Source organism: Metopolophium dirhodum, chromosome 2 (genome assembly GCF_019925205.1).
Source record: "Metopolophium dirhodum isolate CAU chromosome 2, ASM1992520v1, whole genome shotgun sequence".
Taxonomy (NCBI): Eukaryota; Metazoa; Arthropoda; class Insecta; order Hemiptera; family Aphididae; genus Metopolophium; species Metopolophium dirhodum.
The window spans coordinates 31,110,397-31,124,762 of record NC_083561.1 but is presented as its reverse complement, the minus strand read 5'-3'; the positions used below and the strand labels follow the sequence as shown (position 1 = coordinate 31,124,762).

Below are 14,366 nucleotides of genomic sequence, written 5' to 3'. Positions count from 1 at the left end.
ACAAAATGGATGAAATGAAGTGTTTTGTCTTTTATCCAACTTTGGATGAAATGCTTTCTGGGATAGAAAGGCGTTTCATTCAAGAAACTTTAAGTTTAATTACAACAACAGGAAATTTAATTCAATTAAAGCTTGATAGTAATGATATTTTAATTTTGAAGGAAAAATTTAATTTGGATAGTACATTTGAGTATGAAATTAAGCTTATTAAAAATATGTTAAACGCAACTTCTAGTAAAGGATCATCAACTAAAACAATTGTGGCATGGCTGAAAACAACATTTTCAAACTTTAATGCAATTTGCAACAATACCTGTGACAAGCTGCTCGTGTGAGCGGGCATTTTCCAAATTGTCTATTGTGAAGTCTAAACTTAGAAGCACTATGTTACAAGAACGTCTTAATTCATTTATGTTAATATTTATTGAGCAAAAAATGGCATCAGAAATCAATATTGAAGAAGTAACAGATGAATTCAAAACGTTAGTGCCGATAAAAAAAAAGACTTCAACTTTAGATGTTTAATATTCTCAATAAATTAACAGCATTATGTCATTATAAATATGTGGACATTTTTCAAAAAAAAATAATATATATTCAATATAGTATGTATTTAAACTTTAGAAATTATACATTTTCTTTTAATTGAAATTTTAAACTTCTCATCACTACAGTGCATTGTTTGATATTCTACTGTAAAAGTATGTATGATTTTAGATTCTGAGGGAAGCAAAGAAGCTAAGTAGTATATTTGCAAAAATTCGGATTGTAGATTAAGTCCTATGTATGGTAGAAGAAAATGTTTAACGACTCAAAATCTTTGTTAAAAATTTAGAATAAATTTAAATTCAACAAAATTACATTGAGTATCCTATCTTAGGTTGCATAAGATATGTTGGGACTTTGGATGATTTTTTTTCTTGTGAGGGGCCTTATTTTTCTAATTGCATAACTTGCGAATAAAGTCCGCGCCCGCCTATGCAGCACAAGCAGCGGCAGCGGCAACAGCAGTCGGTGTACAAGAACTGCGTCATACAATAGGTAGTGCATACAACACGCTCCAACGCTTTAGGGTCTAAGCGTCATGGCATTTATACCGACTTGCCGTAGTGTATTGATATTATAGTTAACTATCTTTCAAATAGGTACATAATATTAGTATATTATACGAGAGATCTATAGGGTACATTAGGTTGATTTAGTGATTATATAATAATTCGACACCGTCGGTCATCCCTTGTTCACAACCTTACTCTGAATCTAAATAATATACTTATATAATACAACGTTTGCATTTCTCTTACTGTATATATTTTAATAAAGTGTACACATCGGCGTAACTATCAGGGTAAACTTTTGGGAATGGTGAAATGTGGAAAACTAAAAAAATAAACACTATTAATGCTGGCTCATTAAAATATCGTGTGGACTTGTCACTATTGTATATTATAAATGTAAGTACAGTAGATGCATATTGACACATTGCCCATATTGGACTCACTTTGAGCCCAGAGTCGACCCAGAAGCGGCGTCTACTGCATATATTTATATATCTATCATTATTCGTTACATGTTGATATTATGTATTATTGGTAAATTATTTGAGGGGTAGAAACTAGGACTTACCACTATATTTTATACACCGTAGGTTAGCCGTTACTCGTTAGGTTATGTGCAGGTACATGCCATGATGGGAATATCCGCGCCGTAGACATTATTATAGTATATATAGTATTATATAGTATTATAGTATATATTATAGTATACGATATAGGTATATCGACTTGACATAATCTAATACAGTATTAGTGTACCTACGACCTACCCACATATAATATACAGTAAACTTATACAGTACCTACATTAGGTATTATTATTATTATTATTATTATTATTGTTATTAATATTGTATGTTCGTAAGTTGATAATGAAAATAAATTGCTATGGTAGGTATATCGGATTTCCGGACGCCAAAATCGCCGCCATACGCAGAAACCGGAAATTTGCAAACCGAGCAACATTACAGCTGTCGTCATAGTAATAATACTAATAATATATAGTTTTCCGTTGCCAGAAGTTTAAGTTTAAGTTTTTATATGAGCATAATGCCATAATAAATCAATATTTGTTTGTCGGTCATTTGAAAATCTTCCATCTGTTTTTTATCATAATATAGGAACCTATAATAGGTAAATTTTTGATATAAAAAACCTTGTTAGGAAGGGTGATTATAAAATGTGTCTTAGATTTGTATAATATCTATTCACTATTCAGACTATTAAGCGTACATATTAGTAGTACCCAGTATTATTTATTATTTACTATCACTATTTACCTTTTAGATATTTTGAGATAAATGTAGTAAATAATTTGAGCTGCTTTGGAAGTTATCAATAAATAGGTAGAGTTTAAAAACAAATATCGAAAAAATAAGAATTAAAGAATATAATAAATAATTTTGTTTTCACAATATATTAAGTACCTTGTGAAGTTGGTGCCTACTTTATTATAATCAGATTATCTACCTACCTAATTTTCTTTTATTCAGATTATTATAAAAATGTTAAACTTTTATTTTCAACGTGTGTACCTATAATAAATAAGTAATAAATAATTATATTATATCATATACCTATTTATATAATACTATTAATACTATAGTAAAGAGAACATTACATTTGTCAGGTAGTGTTATTGTTAGCATAGACGTGCGCACAGGGGGTGCCCAGGCACCCCCTGACTTTCACCAAAAACGACAAGGGCCCTAATTATTAATTAAACTAATGAAATTATTGATGAATTTTCCTTTTAAACGTCGATTATCGTTATAAGGTTGTATATCTATATATTGTAATGTAATATTTATTAGAATGAATAATAAAATAAAATAAATATTTTTAGTGCATTTGATATCTTTAAAACATTTGTCTGTATCTATAATTGTTTTCAAAATTATTGTGGGCCCTAATTTTTAGTGTGCACCCCCGGAACCAAAAGTCTGCGCACGCCTATGATTGTTAGGTATAGACTTATTAATTTTTACCATTTATTAATATAATATGTTTTGGACGTTTTGGTACATTCACTGTTTTTTTATTATTATTATATTACCTATTGCGACGCGCACCGACCCCGGTTCAAAACCTCGGCTGCGGGCGGCATATTTGTTTGGGCAAGTCACGGTGTCCGGAGAGAAGAGCCACCATCCCCCACCCGGGCATGACAGATACCTACGGGTGCCCACTAAAAAGTCTGCTAAACTAACAAACACACGTGTTTAACCTATAGTACTCTCCCCCACAGTTAAAAACCACCCTATGACCTAAGTTGCCACGAGTTAACTAAAAAAAAAAAAAAATAAAACATATTAAATGATGGCATGGTAGAATAATAGAACTTCATTACATTTTACTTGAATCATAAGTATTAGATTTTCACTAATAAGTAATGTGTAGCATATACTAGCATAATATTATACAAGCATTGATTTTATAATATACTTCCAGTCTTCTCCAGTCATAAGTGATTCAGTCATTTCGAAGATTACCCCAGACAAACACTTCAACTTTATTTTTATATATATTAATGTAATTAATGTATAAGTTATCCTGTGTTAAGTGTTTTGACTGTAAGACTTGGATTACTCATGGTTCATGACTGATTTTTATTTGATTATTTTCGTAAGCACAAACAGAACATAAATGTATATTAATTTTACATGCCACCTTTTAGTTTACTACATTGTATAAATTAAATATAAAAATAACAGTGTAGAATAATTTATTCCTAACCATCATGTTCTGCCATTAATTTTATTATAAAGTTGTATGTATTATTTTATTTAACACATACAATATTTACAATAATTAATTATAAAATGTACACTCCAGCATGGCAGCATAATTATATGAGATGAAAATTAAGAATACACAAATTATTTGGACACATTAACTCATTATAAAATAAAATTGTTTATTCGATGATATCAAACCAATTCTTAAACAATGATTAAATCATAAATCTGATTAATACTAGAAGTCTTACATTGTGTTAAGTACATCCAATTTCATAACACCTTAATATATAGTGTTGTGAGAAATTAATATTTGAGAAAAAATAGTAAGTTAAAATAAAACTCGTAATAAAAATTCAGCACAATTTATGAAGGACTTCAGTTGAATGACTTCACTAACTGGATATGTATTCTTCCGGTTCAGTGCCAAAATATCTATCACCAAAGTTACCAATTCCTGGTAAAACGTGGAATTTTTCATTTATTTCTGGATCGACAGCTGATGTGACGATGCGCACTTGAGGAAATGCATATGCAATTGTGTGCACCCCTAAAAATATTATCAATAATTTAACAAGTTACAATATCTAATTCAACAACCTACATACCAGATTCAGCCATTAGTAATGATACCAATAAAATATTTTCTTCAGGAACATCGTGATCTAAAAGTACTCGAATGGCCATCATTGCAGCTGCACCGGTAGCTACTGTGGCATCCATTAAAATTACCATATAGTCTTTAATATCTTTAGGTAGGCGCAAATAATAAAGCTAAATTTAAACAACATTAGTTTATTAAACCAACTAAACATAATAAATTTTCAAGTCACATACTTCTGGTTCACCAGTAGATCTATTTGTTTGAATCAAAATTTTCCCGATGCGTATGTCCTTACAAACGTCACAAACTGCTTGTTCCATTGTCTCTCCAGCTCTCAAAATCGACACACCACATATCTTGTCACTAGCACATCTCTTACCAGAATATGGAACACACTGGGGAGTATCTACAATAACGTCCTAAATATAACACAATAGATTTAATTAACTACCTTATATAGATATTTCTATTATTTTTTTGGGATTAAAAATAAAAATAATATTGCTTACTTTGAATGGCAACAATGATAGTGCAAACTCAATGACTAGTCTAATAAGCCGTTTGGAATAAAATATAAATTCATCCTTGGGTGTGTCCTTGTTTCGTATGAATGTATGTAAGCCTTGTGTTTGTGGTGTAGATGGTAATAGATGTATAGAACTGGGTAGAGGTTGACCGACATAAGACATTGCAAGTGTTTCTCGTAATTTAAACCCTCGCTAAAACATAAAATAATAATTCATCATTTTAAAAGATGTTTTTTTCAAGAACATGGATACATTAATAAAATATATTTATGTACCTATATTTTTAATTTTTTTATTAACGTATTTTAAAGTTAATTTATACACAAAAAATATAATTGTCATCTGACTTTCTACACCTAATTCATATTTTAAACTAAATGTAAGACCATATTTATTATTGTCTTACAATTATGTATATTATAATATTTGTACAACCATTGACAATGATTGCATGACTAACACACATCAGCCAATCATAACTTGTCTATATTACACAGATAACATTTTTTTAAACGACCATAGATATTTACAAACAATGAATTTACATTATTTCAGTCTTTATAAAATTTTTTAATGACTTAGTTATTTACACATACTAGCAAATAATACAATGCTATCTATAGTACCTATAGTATGAATTAATTAAATATAAAATATAATGTATTATTATTATAATATATTTTTGTTATACATATATATATATATATATTTATTGACGTAACCTTCTTACAAAAATAAACCATAAGTCAAAAGTCAAAAGTCTAAATAAATAAATAATGTCAACAATGTGAAAATTATATTAAATTAATTGTATAGAAATTATTTTTGAGATAAAATTCTTATTTTGATACAACAAAATATTTGTTTAATAGGGAAATTAACTTATTAACACTTGGTTTTAACATGTTATAGTTACAGTAAGGAATTTGTCATTCCTTTTGTAGTTTAAATAGCAGTTAACACTCACTTGCACGAAAGCAAAACATTAAGTTAAGTAATCAGTCATGTTTCCAGTTAATTATTTTTATTTATTACTTCATTCCTATGAAATCTTATATTGTGATAATAATTTGTATAAATTATTCAACGATTTAGGTCCACTTCAGCAGTTTGCCAAAAATGTTATCTTGACTAAAATATATATATTTTTTAAAAAGACTGAGAAGTAGTAAACAGATTAATGTCATTGATCAAATTAGGACTTAATGTGTATTGTCAAATTTTTAAAAATTTGGAAGTACAAAGTTTGAAGCGTAAATAGGTTTCTATGATGAAAAATGCACACCAACTTAACTAGTAAATACTTTTACAATTATTTTTGAAAGATTATTATGTTCTTTTTTGTTGAATACAATATTTTTTTAAGCGACATTTATTATTATTTAAAAAATAAATTATTTTCACATTTTTAGAAATATAATTTTTTTTTAAGGGGGAAATTAAATATTATTACTGGTATTTAACATGTTATACCAATAGTAAGTGATTCGTTTAAATAGCAGTACAACACTGGCTTCCACGCTATCAAAATAATTAGTTCAGTGATCAGTCATGTTTCCAGTTCTTATTTTTCTATATTACTTGAAATCTATGAAATCTGAAATTACGATAGTAATCTTTTTAATTATTCAAAGTTTTAAATCTACTCCTCAGCAGTTTACCAAAAATGTTATCATATCTAAAATATATATTTTTTTACATAAACATGTTTACCTAAGTGTAAAAAAATGAATGTCACTGATTAAATCATGTCTTACTTTGTATTGCCTCTGCCTCACATTTTTTAGAGCTAAGTTTGAACTTATATAGGCATTTATGATGAAACCAATGATGCAAAATAACTTTACTGGTAAATATAAAACTTTTATAATTATTTTTTGAAGGTTGTTATGTTCATTTTTGTTAAACACAATATACAAATAGTTAAATGAATAATACGTTTTAAATTGTTTTAAACAGATAAATTTATTAAAATTATTTTTTCTTTTATCATAAGAAATAAAATATAAATAAAAATAAAACAATGAAATTTAATCACAAATACTTATGATTACAAATAGTCTATTAAAAGTTTTAGCATGTATATTATCATTTCTCAATGTTTCTCTTAACTTCTCAACCAAAATGACACAATGTTTGAAATTGCGTTAATTGGAATCCTTTCATAATGCAGCAAAGTGATTTTTTCTGACCTATTCAAACATTAAAAGTTGTATGTTGCCTTAAACCTAATTTAATCAATAGCTACTTTTACTTATTTATTTTTTTCGTACAAAACTTATATTATGGCTTTTATAAGAGAAGGAACTATCAAAAATTTTATTTTTTAATCTACTATGAATATTATGGATTTTCTATGAATTACTAACATAAGATAAAATCTAAATAAATGTATTAAAAGTTATTATCAAAAATACTTTTGTAATACAATTTTTATCACTAATTACAATTTATTAGACTATTAATATTAATTAAATTACCTAAATAATAATCTTGAAAAAAAATTTATATATTTTGAGAGGACAATATATATTTGTCTGACAGGTAAATATACTTATTTACAGATAAATTATGATTGATATTTTCAATTTAAGATTTAGATTAATTAAAATTAGTGATCAAAATATCATATATGTTTTCAAGCCGGTTATTGTGTAATGGCAACAATTGTTTTGGTAATATGTTGGCTAGGGTCCACTGGTATAGGTGAAGGAAAAAAAAATTGCAAAATGTTCAAATTACCCCCCTCAAATCAGTTCCAATACTCAAAAAAAGGATAGTAAAAAAATTTCAGACAAATTTATCAACTTTAACCCGGGCCGCAAAAGCTCTAGTTTGATGTTCAAAATCGTTAGTTTTTTTATATAATTAATCATAACTCTTAAAATAATGATTTTACAAAAACATTGTAAAGACAGTAATTACACATTATTATTATTACAACAGTTACATACTGATACAATTTTTTTAAATATTTAATTTTTAAAAATATTTGAGTTTAAATTTTTAAAATAAAAGATTGTAACTATTTTTTAGTGCGGCAATAAATAAAATGTTTTCTATATCATATAATGCGATTTAAATGAACATAAACTTATGTAGGTAGTGTAAAATATAGTTTGTATTGTTTGTAAGTAATACTACACATTGTTATCTCTGATACAAAGTATAGAATCGTTAGGTGGGTACTGGATATAGTATACCTAAACTTGTATTTTTCGATTATTTCGATGACACATTGTAACAGTCACTAGACGCAAACAAGCCAACGCAGTATACCAAACGCTTTTAGATTGGTGTTTAGATGAAAATGTACAAGCATTGTGTTCCGATACTACAGCATCAAACACAGGTCGCTTAAACGGTGCTTATGTTTTGCTCGAGCAACTGTTAGAACATGAAATCATTTATTTACCATGCCGCCACTATATATATAAAATTATAGTGTTTGATTTAAAATTTGGGGCAGCATCGGGCCCAGACGTGCCAATTTTTAAAAGGATCCAACAAGCCTGGGGAACAATTAACCCTAACAATTTTAATCCTAACATACAAGAAAATTGTTATGGATTCTGTAAAATACGTATGTGATCATATTATTAAATTTTCTAAAGATCGACTTTTAGAAAAGAATCCAAGAGATGATTACCGAGAGTTACTAGAATTAACAGTAATTTTTTTGGGCGGGAAACTTTCAAATGATATTAGCTTTAAAATACCAGGTGCCATTCATCACGCTCGGTGGATGACCAAAGCTATTTATAGCTTAACAATTTATTTATTTCATGAACAGTTTCGATTAACACCCAAAGAAGAAAGTGCTCTAAGAAGTATTTGCATTTTTATTGTACGATTATACATAAAAGTATGGTTTAATTCACCATCATCAATCAAAGCACCTTTACAAGATTGACTTTTATAAAAAATCTATTACATTATACCTCTATAGATAAAGATCTATAACAGATAGCAGTTTAAAAGTTTTGTGGTCACTTATGGCATTTATCTGCAGAATTATGTGCAATTGCTTTTTTCGATGAGGCTGTGTCACTGGAGACTAAAAGAAAAATGATTCATGCTCTAAACAACGATGATTGTACATCAGAATAAAGTTCAAATGCACGTTTAATTATATCTTCAAAAAATGCTAACGAATTATTAGAAAAGGAAATCAATGATTTTATATGTGTCAATACCAAAAAACTATTTAAACAATTTGCAATACTACTTTTTTGAATGAAGACTTTATATTGGGAAAATAATGAAGATTATAATAAAGCTCTGTTCATTTTAAAAAATATTCCAGTTATAAATGATATTGCGGAAAGAGGAGTAAAACTTGTAGGATTATAACAATAAAATAACCAAAGATGAATCTCAAAAACAATACCTACTACAAGTTGTTAGTGATTATTGTAAAAAATAACCAGACCACAAAAAAAAACACTTACACAGTCATACATCTAGTTGTATCATTTATATTTAAAATATGTTAAAGATGTAAGTAATGAGTATTAAGACATTATGTTATTATTTATTGTAAATTGTTTTTATAATTAATTATTTGTATATGTTAAGTTGTCGGAAATATCTGAATTTTTAAGATTTTATTTTTTTTTACCTTTCGACTAAAATATTTGCAAACTATTATATATGAAACAAATTGTAGTAAATTTAGTTTTCTATAATTTGTATCTGAACGAATTTCTTGTAAACAATTTTTTTCTGGAGTTATGTTTAAAAATATCAACAAAAAAAATTATAATATTGAAAATTTTCTATTTTTGTAATTTTAGAGCTTTTGCGGAACGGGTTAAAATTAAAGAATTTACATGAAACTTTTTTTGTATGTTTTTTTTTTGTAGTTGAACCAATCTAGGGGGGTAATCTGAAAAAAACCATAAATGAAAAATAACCTAATGTTGGCGTTAAAGTATGAAATGGTGTTATTTCATGAAATATCTATGAACTTTATACATTAACCAAATGAAGACAATAAACAATACAATATTATATAATTTCTTAGATATTTTATCTCTTGATTGTTCAGTTGTACATACAGTGTGTACCTAGTGGTATTCTACTGTTCATAAATTAACTGAATTTTCAAAATATTTTGAACAAATTATATTAAATAGAAATTGTTCTAGGTATTACTAAAATGTATACTGAAGTGTTCTTACTGAAATTGTCAAACTGTTTATGAGGAGTTTTTTTTTTCCTAAATTTATGTGAAAAGTATTTCCAATATAAAATATATTAGTATTTCTGAATGTACCTAATCAATAGTTTTTAATATCAAAATAAAAATTGTATTTCTACTCTTTAACTAGTATAGTTAATGATGTATATATTTTAACTGATATCAAACAGGGATTGTAAAGGTTAGAATAACTAGTTATTTCTATATAATTTCTAGATATAGTATTAATTTAATTTTAATATAAATACTTTAACTAAAGCAGTTTGTTAAATAATAAAATAATGGATTTCTTACTTTAACAATAACATATCCGGTGATGCTTTTATCAAGCAATTTTGTAAAAAATATATTTTTAAAAATGTTAATAATTTTTTCAATAATGATTAACAAATGATAAAAAAAATCACCATGAATATAAATTAATATTGGTTACATTTCGGTACTTCGCAGATAATATTAATTTATTCTAATCTATTTTTAATAAATAAGAAAGATAAAAATATATACCAACTAATAACTAATATTTAATTTGTTATGTTTACGGTGCGTCTACACAAGACTTTATAAAATATTGCAACTTTTTTTTTTTTAATTTAAATTTAAGCAATAACAATATTAAACAATAAACATACAATGAAAGTAAGATTCATTAGTTAAACTTACCGCTTGCAGTTGTTTATGTACATGCCGAACAATCAATTCTATAGCTACTGTATTATCTCCACCTCGAGGTACAATGATATCGGCATGGATCATGGACGGAGCGATATAATGGGAAAATGATGGTTTTACCATATTACAATACTGTTTTAAAACACCTTGAAGATCTCTACCTCGTTGAGATATATCTCTCTTGAGTCTCCGTGCTAATCTAATATCAGCATCAGTATCTACAAATACCTTCATATCCAACATCTGTACAATATATAATATATATAATTAAATAATTATGATTAGAAGACATGTTAGTAGAAACTATAAAATGGATATTTTTTTTTATGTTTAGCATATTGTTTTAGTTTTGCTGTGTTTGTTATTGAAATGAAATACAAAATAGTAAAATAAGATATTTCAGGGATATATTTTCCTAAGAATTATACTAATAAGGTGAAAGAGTTTTAAAGTAATGTAGAAAACAATTAACTGAATATTTTAAATATTTATAATAAATATTAACTATAAAGTATGTACAGTTCTAAATCTTTGAACCCTTACTTTGAGAAATTTGATTAAAATAGTAAAATTTGAGTTTGAATATCTCAAACAGTTGGAATAGTTGAGGAGCATAAGTTCGAAACGTTTGAGATTGAGAATGACAGCAAATTAATTTGATTTTTTTGTTTTATGTAAATATTGTTTTACTATTTTATTTTAAAACTCGTTATAATATGGTAAAATTTTAGTTTAAACAGTTTAATGTCAGAATTCAGCTCAAGTTTGTGAAAATTTAAATTTGACCCATCCTTAATTATTAATTAATAATTTAACTATCTAAATTCTCAATTCTTAAATTAATATTCAATTTTGATGAAATGTTACTAACCTTCAAAACGTCTGAATTATAAAATGCCATAATTCCTTCAAATATTATGACATTTGCACCATACATTGTTTTCTAAAACAGATAAATAATTATAATATATAAAATTACTCTATAGGTAAGAATGACCAGTTTAAATTAATGAGATACAAATTAAATTAAATATCTAAATTAATAAATTTAGTTTAACATAAATACTAAAAACTAATTTGATCAACATTCACCCATTAGTAAAAAATATAAAAAATATTTAAATTTAAATTATTTTAGTTAATAGATAATACCAAAGAGGCAATATAATACTTACTGTTTTAGTTTCTCTAGCGTGTGTGACAAAATTATAAATGGGAACTTCAACTTTCTTGCCATCCTTCAACCTTTGCAAAGTAGAAGTTAAGAGTTCAAAATCAAACGCTTCTGGATGATCAAAGTTATACTCATTATGGGCAGCTTTCTCATGTTGTTCTGCAGTTAGCACCTAATGATAAAATGATAAATTAGTTAAGTTGTTAATTTTAATAGTATAATTAATACTATTATAGTATTATTAATAAATTAAACCTTATAAAATGAATCCATGCTAAGCAGTACAACCCATGGTACATTTAACGATTCTATTATTTTTCTAGCCACAGTTGTTTTCCCAGAAGCACTTCCACCACATACACCTAAATATTGTATTGTAGGTACATAATGCTTGATTAATTTTGTTAAGAATTTGAAAGTTTAGTGATATTGCACAAGTGTTATTATAAATATATAACATGTTGTAATGCAACAGAAGTGCAATTTAACTATAATAGATAACTCACCAATAACAAATGGTTCTACTTGTTGTCCAGCAGTGTTGTACCATGGTGGTCGACCAGCTGTATAAATTGTGCGCGTGTGAGACTGTAATACTGACTCTGAAGCTGTTTTCTTAGTCGATTGGCTAACAGAAGTTGTTCTTTGCCGCAAAGTTGACCGAGGAGATTTCACCAACACTAAAATAAAACAATGATATAAAATTAACTTGTAGATGTAGAAGAAATTAACAATAATATGTTAGTTAGCAAGTTATGTATAGAGATAAGGCATTTTGTTTGGCCTAGGTCTTACATTAAAATATTAATGTCAACAAACAGATCATGACATTTTTCAATTTATAAATATGCAATTGTAAAATTAGATAGTAGCATATAATTACATACTTATTAAGTATAGAGAATCAATTTTTAAATTTAACAAAAAATCAATTGTTGGTCAAAGTTGAATTTTTAAACAAAACAATTTTATCATTATATAATGTAATATTATAGTGTATTATAAGTACTTAATAGTTATACTATATTAATTAATGTACAAAATATAATAAGAATAATTATAATTTATAATGATTTATTACCGGTTGATGGCGCACTATTCGACTGTTTAGATGGTGACATACTAGATGAGATTATGCTATCACTTTCTTCGTCATCATTATCTAAAGCAATCGAAATGTCCCCAACTACATCACGATATTCGTTCAAATCACTAAAATCAAAAGAAAGAATTATATAATGTATATTGTTTATCTATGATTATGGTATAAGAATATTCTTATATCTTCTATATTACCTATACCTTATTTTTATAATTTTTTTTTTTAACGTGTGGATTTGCTAATGAATTTGTTTTAACAAATAACGTTAATTATCACATACAATATTTAACAAACAAGACATTTCAAAGTTATTAAAAACTACAGAAATATTAAATAAATTTACAATATTCAAAAATAATATCCAGGATGTAATAAGGATATAATATCCTAGACTATTTATCAAATTTATTAATTACAAAAAAATAAATAGATAATAATACAAGAAAACAACGACTGTGAAACATAGACAAGACCACTGTGGTCGGAGTGTGCGAAAGCAATATACTTATCAAACTATCTACCCATCTGAACTACACGCATTACATTTCACGGGCACGATAGTCAATTAAGATAATATTAACCGCAATTATTAGTAAAGTAGCATTACTAGGTCACTACAAACTGTTAGTAACTACGACCTATAAATGAATAAATTACCTATCGGAACTGGCAGAACTCGGAGGATCGAACGGTTGTATTTTAGCAGCCATCGTGTGTAACCGAGCAAGCCTAACGCATAATATCACCGATATCGGTGTAGATGCTGGTCAGTGATTACCACAAATCGCAATAATGATCGAACATGGACACCGCACGAAATGTCAACACGTCGTCGCGAAATGAATTGCTGTAAACATGTTTTGCAATTCGTGCGTACCGAATACCGATAATGATATATAATAATAATAATAATAATAATATCGTAAAAATAACAGTACAGCTGAGCGGACCAAGACCGACCGAGCCGACGTGCAATCACACTCCAAGTCGATTGATGATGGGAGAAAACTCGTGTGGAAAGGTCGTCGTCGTACGGTGTGCGGACGAGCTGATGAACAGGATAGTTCTATCATCAGCAGATGAATGATGATCATGATAATATTTATGTGTTAATACTATGATAACAGATAACTGTAAAATCATAGATAATACCACGAGTTATGTGTAAAATCAAACGGGTCTTTCATCCGTGGTAAAATATTAGATCCACAGATGTATCTTAAATCGAAAAATAGAAAAATAAGTATCCAAGCGTAAAATACACAAATGTGGATATCTACGTATATCTGTC

General features: G+C 27.2%; 1 protein-coding gene across 2 annotated transcripts; it reads right to left on the bottom strand.

Moving 5' to 3' along the window:
* Positions 1 to 3,952: 3,952 nt before the first annotated feature.
* Positions 3,953 to 14,150, bottom strand: LOC132939326 (uridine-cytidine kinase-like 1). Of its 2 annotated transcripts, none has more exons than XM_061006424.1 (11): positions 13,733 to 14,150; positions 13,055 to 13,185; positions 12,480 to 12,653; positions 12,229 to 12,335; positions 11,975 to 12,145; positions 11,671 to 11,742; positions 10,791 to 11,042; positions 4,907 to 5,116; positions 4,631 to 4,816; positions 4,402 to 4,567; positions 3,953 to 4,343 (listed from the first exon to the last, which is right to left on the bottom strand). In XM_061006424.1, exons 1-11 carry the CDS (start codon positions 13,783 to 13,785, stop codon positions 4,189 to 4,191), a joined length of 1,677 nt encoding a protein of 558 aa, XP_060862407.1. In that variant the 5' UTR covers positions 13,786 to 14,150; the 3' UTR covers positions 3,953 to 4,188. The 2 variants fall into 2 exon arrangements, with proteins under 2 accessions (XP_060862407.1, XP_060862408.1); XM_061006425.1 differs by lacking the exon at positions 13,733 to 14,150 and adding an exon at positions 13,276 to 13,433.
* Positions 14,151 to 14,366: the final 216 nt, after the last annotated feature.